Source organism: Pipra filicauda, unplaced genomic scaffold (assembly GCF_003945595.2).
Source record: "Pipra filicauda isolate LSUMZ 115617 unplaced genomic scaffold, ASM394559v2 scaffold2_size9829703_pilon, whole genome shotgun sequence".
NCBI classification, from domain to species: domain Eukaryota; kingdom Metazoa; phylum Chordata; class Aves; order Passeriformes; family Pipridae; genus Pipra; species Pipra filicauda.
The window spans coordinates 3,624,330-3,639,211 of NW_024104421.1; the positions used below are offsets into that span (position 1 = coordinate 3,624,330).

Consider the following 14,882-nt stretch of genomic DNA (forward strand, 5'->3'; position numbering starts at 1 on the left):
TTAATTTTTCAGTTTAACAGATTTGCCCAGTCCCCACATATTTAACATAGTTCTGTGGGTTTATATACGAGTTTCATAGATTGAGAAGGACTTTGATTTCTAGTGCTTCCCTTGTATCAATTTCCAGACAGCTAAATGGTTTAGAAAGTTAATTCAGTAACTGACACTATCTGAACACTGAACAATTGCCGGGTTTTTACTTTTACTGTTACAAGACATCCTGATTTCCCTGGTAGCCTTTTTCTGTCTAGGTTGAATACATCATTTACTGTCCCTTCTTCAAAAAAAACCCCATCAGATGAGAACAAAAGCCAGTATTTCTGTTTCATCTACCGATATTATCGGCAATATTTTCAGTTGTGACAGGAAATCCATGTTCACAAAAATAAAAAGCACCAGGGTTTGTATTAGATAAGTCAAGTAAATCTTGGGAAAGGTTAGAATTTGGTGAACACTTCATTCAGTAATTTTTTCTCCTGCTTTTGAAAGATACTATCCTCCTGAACTTGAAAAAAGAACACCACAGCAGAAAAAAACCCCCAAACCCAAACACCCTCTGAGCGAGCCTGTTGAATCCAGAGGTATTTTCCTGGCAGGGAATCACTGCTAACATTCTCTGATGAACAGTTCCTAGAACTGCACCAAGGGGAAGTTTGTTAACATATGGTTTTGGACAATTTCTTTTCCCTAGAAATAAGGAGTATACCTATAGGGAGAAAAACTATGCAATGGAAATTAAGATGGACAAAAATCCACTTATCTTTGCTGGAACAACTTATAATACTAGTTGGTCTCTTCCAAATTAGAAAAACAAAAAGAAAGAAAGTATACTGGCTGGGAAAGACAAGACAGAAAAAGCTGGGAAAAGAGTATCCTAAAGAAAAGCAACTAAAGGAAAACCTTTTCACTATAAAATTATTACATTAAAATAGGAGCTTGGAAAAAGACTTTCCTAAGGAAAAGAAAAACACAGCATAAAACCACTTCACATAAAAACAGGGAGAGAACCCCCTGTGTGTGATTTGCCTCTAATGATTCCACCTCAGCTAAAAGGAAAACAGGACACCAGGCCATGTAAACTCAACAGGGATCTATCTATGGCTTGCTTTCAGCATTCACAACCTCCCACAGTATCTCCTGCTGGCAGAAGGCTGACAGCTGAGCACAGAAGCAGTGACAGTGGAATAATTAGAATATTAAGCTCACAGATTGGCATAACTATAGTAGCATTATTTGGGGGAAAAAAAGAATATGAAAAACTGCAGTTTTAGTCTCTAAGTCAAGGATCAATATAAAATAGTTATTAGTGAGAAGAGGAATAGTAACAACGAGAAGTGGACACCTCAAGTCAGACACTGGAGGTTGACATGGAAAGAAAAATAATACCAGCAACTTTTCAGCACACCTGCACTCCACTTGGCTAATAATATTTCAGTTTAGCACAAAATTAAATCTCTTTTACAGAAAAAGTGGAAGTTTGCATGGTTCATGATTTCTCAGAGGCTTACTGTTTGGAGATTTAGCAAGAGTTTTTTCCAAGGACTGCCCAAATCTTTTTTATCTAATAGCTTAACAGTAGTCCAATTCAGTCTCTTCTGTCAGCTTCTTAACTTATGAAGCCAATAGATTTAACTGAAAGTACTCGAACTGTTCACTGGAAATAAGAGGCAAGGCAAACAAGACTGATGTTAGACACATCTCTGTTCAAACAGTAAGGGAAACAACCTAAAAGAAAAAGCTTTTAGTCATTTATTGTTAAGAGGCACACGAGAGCTTCCTTCCTGCCTGTGTCTTATGCAAATCTACACTAAGATAATTCTCAACAGAATGAGCCTCTAATTCAGTTTTAAACTGAATGCTCTTATGTAGCCATTAGTTTTAAGGCTCATTATGACCATTATTTGCAATGGTTAACAATGCAGATGTGTAAAACCAAAGCTTTAAAATGGAGCTGGATTATCTGTCATAATTGTTTCAGGGATGAGAAGGAACTAATCCGTCTTGAAAATGTCAAACTGCCTGAATAAATAACTGCAATGCATTAAAAAGAGAAAGCCTTTAAAAATACATTTTTTTTTTACTTCTGTGCAAGCTACAAAAAAAAAAAACAAACTCTGGGAAATTAAAAACAGCTGGAAAAAAGGTTATTAAAGAAATATCTAAAGTTACTCCTAAGTATAAAACATATTCAAGTGAATGTTTACTATATTTTCTTGAGTAACTAAGAGTAACCATGACTTGGTTCTAGAAAGCAAGAAAGATAGTGGTAGAAGTGGGCCTTTTTGTTCAACTTGAGGAAAGCAAATGCAGTTAATTACTGCATACCTGGGTCCTGAGGTTAGATTCCTATATAAAAAGTAATTGTAAACTGACTTCTTATCACCAAAAAAATCTTTCCATAGAATTTGAATTTTCCCTTGAATCAGAAGAATGCAGTAGCCCAACATAACACAGTACTTAAAAAAGGAACAAAGTATTGATGATTTTGTCTCTGTAGGACTTGAGAGAGTACTTTAGGGTCTCTGCACAGGAAACAATGGTCCAAAAGTCCTAGTAAACAATAATGCCTGAAGCAGAGGAGCAGATAACCAGAGTATTAGGGAAGGGTTTTATATTGCACATAGGTAATGGTAGCCTATCAATTTTCTTCTGTTGTAGAACTTGAACCATCCTGACAATGATTTAGGTAGCTTCTATGGGTGAGAAGATGCAAATCTTATTTGTGCTTACAGTACAAGAAGTTTATATTCACTGTTTTTCTCAGAACCAAATTAAGAATACAGTTATTTGTCCCATATCTCTCCTGTACAATTAATAGTGCTCTTTACATTTGAGCTATTTTCCCCTTTTAACCCTCAGGAAAAGAATCATCTTGAAGTGATTACAACAGTCTCCACTGCAGGTGTCTGCCTACAAACCAAAACTATCATCCAACTGCCCTAACAAACTTTGGAAAATCTTAGTTCCAACAGATTCCTCAACTCATTACCAGTAACACACTGACACAAGATGAAGCTGCAACTCATGACAGAGAATTCAAAGTGAAAGGGTCCTTTAGGACTTCTGAAATACTCACCCACTGAAAAGAGCCTGTGAGACCAATTAATCTGTGTACAATTATCTTTTATTGCTACTGGGCTCTGTTGATGCTGAGTAACAGAACTGTTTATTTTGTGTGATAGAACTATGGACAAACATGGGTCTATATATGCATATATAGAGTTTCACTTACACAGACTTCTCAGGTGCATTAACACACACTTTACACCCACACAACAGGAATCCTAAACAGGTCTTAACTGATGACTCAAAATTTGATCTCAAATTCATTTAAGGAACTAGGACAGAGTTCCAAACTACAGCATGGGCACTCCTTTTCCTGGTTAGATGTAAAGTAGCAGCTAGAACTCCACAATCCACAATTTTAAATTTCTTTTAAAACCTGTTACATTTTGTCTAGTTCTAATTTTATAAACAGAAGGGTTATCACTATTTTGGTTAGTGTGTTTTGTGCTTCTTCATCACAGCTCTTTTAAAATCAAATAGTTAAAATCAAACAAATGTTTTTCTCAACAGTGCAGTATTTATGCTACTCACAGCTAAAATAAAGAAGGCAATGCAAACATAACCCAAAGATGCTGTTCAAATGAATTAGCTTGCTTGTAATAGAGTACTATTCTTCTGAACAGCAAAATCCTACCAATATATCAGCAGTGACTGGCAATGAGATTAAAACAAAAGACCATAAACTTCACTGGTGACATATTCTGTTCATTTGTTTTTATGCTTTCCTACAGGCTGGGCCAATCATGTACCTGAATTTATCACATTAACACCTGTAAGCACTGATAATTGGTATGTGAAATGTTTAGCTGTTATTTTTTTAGGTTTTACACCAGTTTAATGGCACAATTACTGCTATGAACCATACTGAAGATGACTAAGCCTTTAATTCCTAGTACCTGTTAAAAAAAAAAGCCAACAGCACTGTTACTGCATGTAAATGAACTCCAAAATTAGCACAGGTGTCTGAAAGTTACTTCCATACTACAGCTTGTGACAGGGTTTGCATGGACACACCTTCACAGTTCCTGCAGGAAAACAACTCCAAGAATTTGCTCTTAGATTCCAAAGTTTATTGTAGACATGGCCAATGTGTTTAGCACTGTATGCTTACAACACACACATAAACATGAATTACCTTTTTCAATTGAGTTTCCATCTTCAAACATTCTTCCTTTTTCTGTTCTAACGCAATTTCTAGTGTCTTCAGTCTTGAATCTTTCTTCAGTCCTGATGAAGCCAATGATGAAGCATGTTCCTTCAGATCCAGCAGTGATGTCTAAATTAAAAGATGTGAAATAACTATCAAGTAAGTGCAACAGCTAGTTTCTTTTCCGTCCTTATTTTTTTTCTATCCCTTCACACTATGTTCAGGATCCAATTTTGAACAATATTTTTTCAGCATGTTCATGTCACTGACTTAAGACAGCTTCATTTAATTCAGGTTTTCAGAATCAAAATACAACATTGTCTAAATTAATCGTAAAATAATTTTGAAAGATGGACGATTCTGTAAACTGGAACTTGTGCTCCAGTGACAGTCATGTTTAAGAAAAAATTGTTTTCAATAAAACTGTATTTAAAATTGTATGTGGTTAGCAGATTTAGCCACTGAAAGGGTTCAAAGATTTTCTGTATACACCTTCCATGGAGTGAACTGATTCATGCTACCTAACTCCAGAAGACATCCCAACTCCTTGCCTTCCAAGCCATTTTTGGTCAGGTTTCTTCCTGTCAAATGCTGATTTCTATGTAGACAAAAATCTTAGTACTTCCTGGGTATGTAGTTTTTGTATTGTTTTACTTTGATTGAGTTTTGAAAAAAGACTGTAAGTACACAAGAGAGGAACAGAGAGCACTTATACTTCTCTCATACAATTAAGTTCATTTGTCTGGCCAACTTACTCATTACCAACAATCAACTTAATTAATCAAGAAAAGACTTGAGAGTCAAAAGAACTATCTGTTTTGTGGAACAATACATTAGGAATAAACATTATCCTCATGCTTTAGGCACCCATAGCTTTGATCAGCCTCTGTCCTTTCCTCCCTACATTTAGGCAGGAACAAGCCAGTTCTCTGCCTTCAGTTGTCCATAAGCACAGCTCTGGTCAATGCTGTCACCGACTGTCAGTCATCCACTACTAACACAATTAACTGCTGCAAATAAGGGCATGGCTGCTATCCCTGAAAAGGTGGTTCTGAAATATCAATGCTTTGCAAATTCTCAAATACCGTGTTTTACCAGATAAGCTTTGTTGAAGGACAACTGCTATAAAGCAAGTTTTCTTCATCTCAAATATAGCAAACATATACAACAAACAATTCTGTCACAACAGATCTGTGTTGCTGGTCAACCTCTTTCTCTGTGAGATCTCCTTGTAAAATGCTGACTTTCTCTTTCAGGTCCTTAATGTCTTTCTTGTAGTTGTCGATCTCTTCCTGTTTTTCTCGTTCATCTCTGTCACGCTGCTCCTTTAAGCGCTCAATGGTCTTTTCCTGGCAAAAGAAAGCACTCTGTGAAGAAAATCCCTCTTAGTCAGTTCAACTTCTGAGACTTCTTATCACAACACTTCTTATATACTTTAAATGAGGAGGAGGAGTGTAGGATATTGCCCTTTTCCTTATGGATTTAAAGATCCTCAAGAAGGAAGAACCTTCAGAAATATATGGATTTATTGCTACGAAATACCAGGTTTTCTGGATCTCTGAAAGTTCCCAGGGCTGCTACAACGCAACGCAATTTATCTCGTTCTGATAATCAAAATTAACCCAAACCAGGGTACATTACATATCACTTTCTGACTTACTTAAATCTTATTTTTCCACAATGTACAGTTAAGCCTGTGGTCCTTCAGAGAGGAAAGGGTGCAGCGCATATGTGACACCAGGATTGATATACAGTAAGAAAAGACAACAAAACGACTTTTCAGTACACCAGATATCAGTGGAGCTTCGGTTATCCTGGAAGCTGAAAGGATGCAAGTGAATTCCACAGCTTTACCATAGTTCATAGAATCTGACAGACTAAAGGAGCTGTAGCTCTGGTTCTCTGGGTACCGCAAAAAAAAATAAATAATAAAGTAAGTCTAAAAGTTGTCCCAGCAAAACAGAATGGAAAAGCCTGTTCTCTCGGCCTGCTATCTCCCGAGAATCGTGCCAGCATACAAAAAGGGTTAGTTGTCAAGAGAATCCCTTGGATTCCACGCTGGGAACGCCGCCGTTCCCGCCGCACTGGCGCGTCCTGCAGCGCCCTCTGGCGAGGGACGCGCCCCGGCCCCGCGGGATGCGGCCGCCGCCGCCCTGCCCGGGATGCGCCGTCCAGGGAATGCGCGGGACAGCGACTTCAGAGAGGTTATCAGCGAAAGGAACTCCCCAGGGAAGGGGATCACGCCTTCCATACTCACTTTTTCTGCGAGCGCTTCTTCCAGCGTGGTCAAGGCAGTGTCAGTGTTTGTGGTGTCGGCCTGCAAGGATTTCACTCGGTCCTTCAAGCTGCTCATCTGCTTCTCCTTGTCTCTCAGCTGCTCTTGAAGATTTTCAATCTTAAAAGGAAAGGGGTAAATTTTAAGGCAACATGAAGCAAAACCATCCAAAATCATCCTAGGAGTATATTAAATCGTTAAAATTATTCTTAAAGCAAAGGAAGTGGGTAAGGGTTTAATTCTTATAACTCTACATCAAAACATCAAGTGATGTTAGCAAAACCATAGAATAATAACAAGGAATCTGTAACGTTTCCAACAATGAGGAAGGAATTCAGCAAGAAACATTAAACAGTCTTTACAAAAACAACATAAAGAAAGGGTATTATTCCTAATTTCCAAGGATGGTGGACACTGTGTGACTGAAGGATGATGAAAGCATTAACAATAAGAAAGGAAAAAAGCTGAGAAAAACATATGTAAACTAAAAAAGGCTCCTGATTACTAAGAAGTTTTGAAGAAGTATCGTTTCAAATATTTTCTTTGGTACTATCATATTTTTGCTGTACTGGCAATGTTTCTTGTTCATCTTACATGGTGGCTTGCTATGTGATGGATGATGGCAAAGTGCCACTCCTTAGGTAGAAAACATATCAGCCTTGTTTTCTGTGGGTGTAGAATTTGATCTATTTATAAGTTCTGAATATATCTTTTGATACACCGAGAAGACCTAATGAGTCCTGAATATATCTTCTGATACACTGAGAAGACCTAATGCTAAACCCTTTTTATGCATATATACACATTAACATCATGATAACCTGTAAAAACCCAAAATTTATCAACATATGAGTAAACTGTATACAGATTTCTCAGTTGCTTCTTTTTTTTTGTGTTGTTCTGACAAGCTTTTCTTGCATCAGAAAATGTACATCATAAACTGGTGAATGACATGGCATGTAAGGTACCCATCTCCAAAATACTTGTAGGAAGATATTCTTTCAAAGACATTTGTAAGAAATAATGCAACCAGACAGCCTCAAAGGCTATCTAGTCCAGTATTCACAATGCTGAATTAAAGCATTAACTAATCTTTTTGTTTCACCTTTTAAACAGCAGTTAGCAGCAGCCTGGTTACTGGAAATATAGCAACTATACCCAGGTTTTACTCTTCAGTGTTGGAAAAACTGAGTTGCTGTGATTCCAGAGAAAATGGCTGTGTAGACACATCCACTTCTACTTTGCTATGTCTATTAAAATTACATCTGGAACACAGTAGAATACAGGGATTGGAACAAGATGATTTTTAACATCCTTTCCAACCCAAATGATCCTATGATTTTATGGCAGTTTTAGAAACTGGTCTAGATCTGTAATGATAACCATAAAAGATTTTGCAAGAGACTGAACACCTAGTCACAAATAATGGCAGATATGTTAACAAGTGAAAGCTAGAAGGAAGAATGACCTAATTCAGGGAAACATTTGCAAATGTTCCTTTATAACCCATGAGCATGGAAGAGTCTTTTGGTCTAAGACTCTTTATACCATATTTTTCATTTCTTTTAAGCAAGCACAGTAAATTTGGGATTCAGCTTTGTACACAGTTTATATATTACTGCTAGCAGAAGAACTATCTAAGTTTTTTGTTGTTGTTTAAGGAATGGACTGAAATTTGGTTCGGTTTATCTTTGTTATTAGTTTCTATTAGGAAAGAAAAAAAGTATTAGGCCTCCAAGTTATGCTCAAAACTAAATTTGGGCACAACACAAATGATATGACAAAACAAAATTAAAGAGCACCAGGAAACCATAACCGGAGACGTATCATGTGAGTCAGAAATAACTGTAAGAATTGGAAATTCCTTCTTTATACACTCATATCTATTTTTTAATGCCTTATGTAGTCCATGGAGCCTCAGAAAGAACCCTACTATTGTGAGTGAAAACTGACTGGTGCCCACACGTAGGGCTGCTGAGGAGGTAACGTCCCCAGGAGTAGCCCAGTGGTTGCTTCTGACCTTAGGAGCTGCCAGTGTCATAAGCTGTCTAGACAGGCTGGTGTTTAGACAGTCAACCATGAAAATATACTACAAAGGAGGCTGAGTTATTCTTAGACTCCTGTTTACTTCTGAAGGAGAAACACTCTCGCCAAAGGCTCTGGCTGGCTGAGGAGGGGATAGTGCAGAGTGACTTTCTGCTGCGAGCAAACCACACACAAGAGGCAGCTAAATAATTCAGCTTCAGTATATATTTAGATGATTACCAAGGCAGCACAAGCATTTGCACAGTGTGCATTTTCATGTTTCAATAACACTGTTTGCTATGACCAGAGTAAGAAGACAGCTGTATGACAATACTCATCTTCCCTTTACAATTGCACCCTCTGCTATTAAAAAACCCTAAAACAAGAATGTAACGTGTATGAAGTGTGAACCTGTCTATTCTTTCAGTCTATATGCATATTTTTCAGTCTGGAGTAATAAATGGTGAGTTTGTTATCATCCAGGGAACAGCAGTATGCAGAAATATTCCAAGTCATACTAACATCTAGGCACTACTTAAAAACCCCTCTGCACCTGCAGCTGTGCCTTTTGCAGGGGCAGATAACTGGGAGTCCCCAGTGAAGGACATGACCCTTAAACTACAGAAAATGAACTGGCACAATGGATCAAAATCGATGAAAATAAAACAGGTAAGCAAAATTAGATTTTTCTTTTCTCCCCAACAAAAGATGAAATAAACCTCGGTGGAATCTCCAAGTCTTGTGGAAAACATAAAGGGACAAGGATTGAATGAACACTCGTTAGTCTTGAAATACTCAGAAGACGATAAATCTCTGAAATGCTGTAAACTAAAGTATTTATATATATAACTGTACCATCTTTCTAAAAAGGAAAAATAAAAAAGATATTATTTTTAACTATCTTTAATCTTGCCATATATACTTGTTTTGCAGGGTAAAGACAGCCATCTATGGATAAGTTAGCAACACTATCCTTACTGTAAAGGTACACATACCTACACTGGAATCATCTGGTCTGCACACCAACTTTCTCATCAATAATGATTTACTGAAATATTTTTTCCAACATTGCCAGTTGTCAAGCACTATCACGTTTCAACCTGGGTGATTTATTCTTAGTTGTGTGGAACTAATTATTTTGCCTTCCAGCCCCGAAGCACAGGAGCAGAGGCAAGAGAAGCTTCCTCTGGCATTCTATTCCAAAGGCAAGGAAGCATTCTACTTCTCACAAATACTGATCTCACTGAAAACCACAAGCAAATACAAATTAAAAATAGCCCAGGGATTTAATGAGACACATCTAGTTAAATATCCATCAAGGCCACCAGATTCCCAAATTCCTCTAGTTAGAGGTTACTAGCAAATCCTTTGTATCATGCTTCCATCAAGAAATTCTTCTGTAGACCCAGTGCCCACCCCAGGGCATGTGGAAATGGAACACTTGGAAAACAATTTCTATTGTATCTATGACTTCTGAATAAATTAAGTGGGTTTGTGAACTGGTTGTTAAATTTCTTCCACACCCCACCACCCCATGGTATTGGAAAAGAACCTTTTTCATCCTTCCAAATATTTATTTTTTATCAAACACCAACCAACACTTTAAAATGATAACACTTGCATCCCCTGGGTTGTAACAGAAATACCTGCATTCTGTCTTTCAATTTGCTTCTTGCTACTCTGTTTGACTTGTAAAAGGAAAGAAGTGGTAAAGGCCTTAACTTAGTTCATTCTGTGACAACAGAAGTGAAACAACCCTCTTAGAAGTACGAAGATCCAGTAATTTGGAGGAATATTTAAATAATGCAAAACATCTTTCTTGAAATTCAGAATATTTTACAATTTGAGAAAGTTCATTGTATATTATACTGTTTGTGTGTACCTCCAATATGCAGTAACTAGCTATACTACTTGACTGCAGGCAAATCTTTCACTGCTCTTTTTTCTAGAAACAAGTGGAAATGCTTTTGCTTATACTCTGCACTTGAAATAGATTGTTTTGATCAGTAACCTATCTTCATCATAATATACACCAAGTATAGAGAAGACAATTTAATACTTGGGAGTATTCTTTCACTGTATTACAAGAGCAGATGTGCAAAAGAGTTTCTCAGGGTTCTGTTAAGTCTCCCCTGCTTTTTCAACCATAGCTTTCCTCTGGTGAAAGCAGCACTGCAAAAAGGATCTCAATAATCAGGTGGATTGAGAGTGTTTCTGTTCCATTCCTGTGGCATACGAACCATAACTTCACATAAATGGTGACCTTTCTTCCTTGGTTTTGGGAATGCACTATTGGTCACACCAGCTCCAGGGTCAATGACCACGAAGAGATGATGGATTCTCACCAATCACAGGAGAAGGGATTCTGTCCACATCAGAAATATTAACAAGAGGACAAAAAGAGCATTTTTGGAAAGGAGAGTGGGTGAGTAAACAGGTACATGATGACAAAACAGCCACAATTCTGTCTAGCTGGAGACATGCTACTCTCTTCAATGTAATACTGATATCATGATAAAAATTTGAGAGCCTACAGACATACCTGAATTGCTGGAATCCCACAGTATTTGAGAAGCTGAGAAAGGTGGGCTTGCATCAAAATCAAGATAACCTATCAGACATGTTCACATTAAAACAAACATGTTCACATGAAAAAAATTAATAAAAAAATTGTTGCTTCAGGGAAAGGAGTAAGATGTTACTGAGAGACCACCTTAATTACTGAGAGACCATTCAAGAAAGCTGTAGTACTGGATTTATAATTATTACTGTAATTCTGAAAATCATTTTTGGAGACCATAATGAAAGCCTATAAGCAGATATTACTGGCCAGTTTTCTAACATTAAGCTCCAGTTTTATCAATGTCACACTGAAAACCTCACTATCATAATTGTCTTTCTATAGCAAATCCTGCAAAAGTACCACTGGAACAGTCCTGAACAAATTGCAAAAATCCATAATTTAATTTAGCATTAACAAATTCTCTGTGAGTGTGAAGTAAGGTCTGTCACATGAGTGAACATCATTCCTATTACTGTATTGAACTATTAGACTGAAAGGAATGTTCTTGTGATTAATTTTAAAGGTTAAATTCCCAAGACTAACAACAATGTGAAGCTTTAGGCATACCATGTCTTCTTGCAAGGGTGAGATTTGTAAGTTGTTTTAAAGTTCAGGACAGATCAAAACAATTTCTCTTTGTTCACTAAGATTTTGGCAAATGCAAGCCAGAGTTTCTTCCAAAGTTCAGCTGCACTCAGTACACTCTTTTCACTTTATGATCCGACCAATTGATATAAACTTGGTCACACTGTTGTGAAGTTTTATACAGAGATTCTTATTTTTGAATCATCATACTAAAAAACAATTTAAGTAGTTTGCATATCTACTAAATGTGTAAAGTTCATTAAGCATAAGTAAATTAAAATCACTATGAAATGCAAGATACCAATAGTGGTCTCATTCTCTCTCTCTCTCTCTCTCTCTTCTTAACTTCGAATTCTGTAGTCCCAGTTAACACTTCACTGCAGAGGTGGTGAACTGTTCAGTTAAGTGGCAAACATTTGTTTACATTAATTCTGCTACCCAGGGAAGACTGGATAAATTTTTATTTTGCTTCCCAACAAAGTTTTCTTTTTTTTTTGCTGCTTCAATGCTTCAATCTGGAACATTACTGTCTTTGTAACATCACACTGGAATATCATTATGCACTTTGGAAATGTCCTGAACCTAAAATAGTGGGATTCTGTAACACCTTGAGCTGGTACAGAGGACCTTACACCAGGAGGTTTCTTCAGTGACCATGGGCTAACAAAGGAACACACAGTTGCCTTAAGAAAAAGAACCAGGCTAGAAGGGGTGGGGACAGCATGAAGAAGGACAGGACAGAAAGAGAATTTGAAATGGGAAAACTCCAGCCTACTGATGCATCTTAAACAATCATACTTCTGTACCACTACATGAGTCCAGTTAAAACCCGAAACAGTTCCCATTAAAAAAATTTGTTGCTTTTTCAGAAGATAAAATCTTTTTGTCATTTTCAGTCTCCCGGTCTCCAAAAAGTCCTTTGAAATCGGCATGAAGATCTACACTGTTCAGCTTTACAAATAAAGCATTGTGTTGCTATGCAGCTTAGAAAGCACAAAGAATTTATCTTTGTGATTTCCACTGAAAATAAAACCTTAAATTATCTAATAAATGTACAGATCACAAACAGGCACGTTGTTACTGCTTCAAAAGGAAGCAACTTGTATGCAGAGAAAAAAAGCTTAAAAAAGTACCTACGAATTGCAGGATACCTCATGAAATTAAAGCTTTATTCCTGACCTAACTTTGCAATCAAGTTGACTTGAGAAAAGAATGGTGTGCAGAAAAAAGTGCTGAGACAACAAAAATTGACTTAACTTGTACAAACAGTTAATTATTTTGTACCACTGGTGAAGGAACAACAAAAATCTGACACTGTTACAAAAGAATATTCTCTTTCTATTGCCTTTCAAATAAGGTTGCTTTGCAAGTAGATCCATACCAGCCAGAAAAACAGTTCATCTATGTTTACATAATCTCTAAGGACATTTATTTCTATCCCTTTGTTTCCTTTTGTCCTCCTTTCTTTTGCATACCTAATCATCCTCTGGTAGCACCAGTTTGCTGAGAGATCACTGTAAAGCAGAACTTAACAAGAACAGTCACCATAAAGTGAATTGTAATTCTAGTATCTTCTAAATAATAAAGATTTTTTTCTGTACTGTCGTATTCCCTATAACAAACTGTATTTAAACCAGATGTTTCAAGGCATATTCTCAGAATATTACTATCATGTTTGCAATCTTTTTGCCCTGCTAGTAAATAGTATGAATTTCCTTTGAACCTAATGCAATCCTGTCACTGAAGTTTGCTTTTTCTGAAAACTGACACTGAGAGACATTTTCCTGACAAGCTTCTGAAGATACTCCAACACAATTCAAATCAGGGGGAGAAAAAAAAAAAAAAGAAAAAACCCTCCTGATTTTTGAGTTCATAAACGTCCTGAAATTCACATTTTGAAGGGAGCCAATGTATATGTTGTTCTTAAGCATTGTGTCAGCTCCAAAGCACTTGCCTAGAAAAAATTACGTATGAGCAATGACTCACATCCTTAGACAGCTGTAAACCAGTTAAATTCAGTTAAGAAATTGCTTCATTCTGAGGAGGTTCAATAATATCAATAGCCTAAGCTAGTCAAAAGCAGAGTCTTAGAATCATAAAATCCTCTCATGGAACACTGTTCAATACAAGAGAGGGTTTTGATGTGAGGGCCAGACACTTTCTAACCCACTGATACTGGCTATGTCTCAAAGCACACAGGTTTTAACATGAATGGACAATACTTTCTTTATGTAAAATGCAATTAAATAACAAAAGTAAAAAAGCTGGTCATAAGAGATTTGATTTTGCAATATGTGAGCCAGTTGGTTAGATGCATATGGTTCATTGCATCACCCATTAAAATTCCTATCACTGGTTTATCTTACAGCTTCACTGGATGACCCCTTGTTTTGGTGATATTCATCAGGTAAGAGAATGCATCCATTATCCACCACCAAGACTTCAACCTTGGTTGTTCATTAAGGTAATCTGTTGGTTCCAACTTGAGCGTAGTACTTTCATTCCCAACAGTAATCCCCAACAAAACACTGCTATCACAAATAACAAAACAAATTCATTTAGACGCTGCTTCTCCTCTTCATTGAAACACTAAGTTTATATATTACCCATTTATTTCATATATGTTAGAATGTCATCATACTGAGAACCACAACTGAAATCATCTGGTAATTTATTTCACAATCTAGTTATGAATAACATCCATTTTGTTGAAATCCCAGCCTAACCACGCAGAATAACATCACGCTAATTCTCCTTTCAGCTGTGCCCTGACATTATGAAGCAATCTGTGAGTATGTTTTCCAAAGTTTTACTCATACAACCTACCAAGCACAAATGGATTGAACACCCAACTATTTTGGGGATATCTGCTCGCTCCTGTTCCAAGTCTCAGAAAAGACTTAGACAATAAATGTGCATGGATTTGACTTAGCAAAGTTAATTACAGAAAAAATACAAATACTTATATTGAAGTATTTTCATAATGATGGTTCCCAAGTGTTCAAAATAAGGAAAACCAAAACTACTTCATTGTGCAAGGCTGATAAAACAAGGGAAAAAATTGGACCCAGTAATTGTTAAATTAGATCGGATTTTCTGCTTTGTAAGAAGCAGAACAAAACTAAGAAGTTGTGACATTGCTTTTAGAATACTCAAGGATCACAAGGTTATATAACATTTAAAAACTGTCAAGTGAAAAACTTCCTCTATTAACAATTAAA

At 36.7% G+C, this 14,882-nt stretch overlaps 1 protein-coding gene across 13 annotated transcripts in view; it reads right to left on the reverse strand.

Annotated features, from left to right (window-relative positions):
* The window catches only part of ERC1 (ELKS/RAB6-interacting/CAST family member 1), a 288,797-nt gene that overhangs the window by 173,787 nt on the left and 100,128 nt on the right, over positions 1-14,882 (reverse strand). For all 13 annotated transcript variants that reach the window (XM_039383120.1, XM_039383129.1, XM_039383128.1 and 10 more), the window contains 3 exons: positions 6,471-6,608; positions 5,422-5,562; positions 4,202-4,342 (listed from right to left, as the gene is read on the reverse strand). In XM_039383120.1, coding sequence (XP_039239054.1) covers positions 4,202-4,342; positions 5,422-5,562; positions 6,471-6,608 — 420 coding nt within the window. The remainder of the gene's footprint in view (positions 1-4,201; positions 4,343-5,421; positions 5,563-6,470; positions 6,609-14,882) is intronic.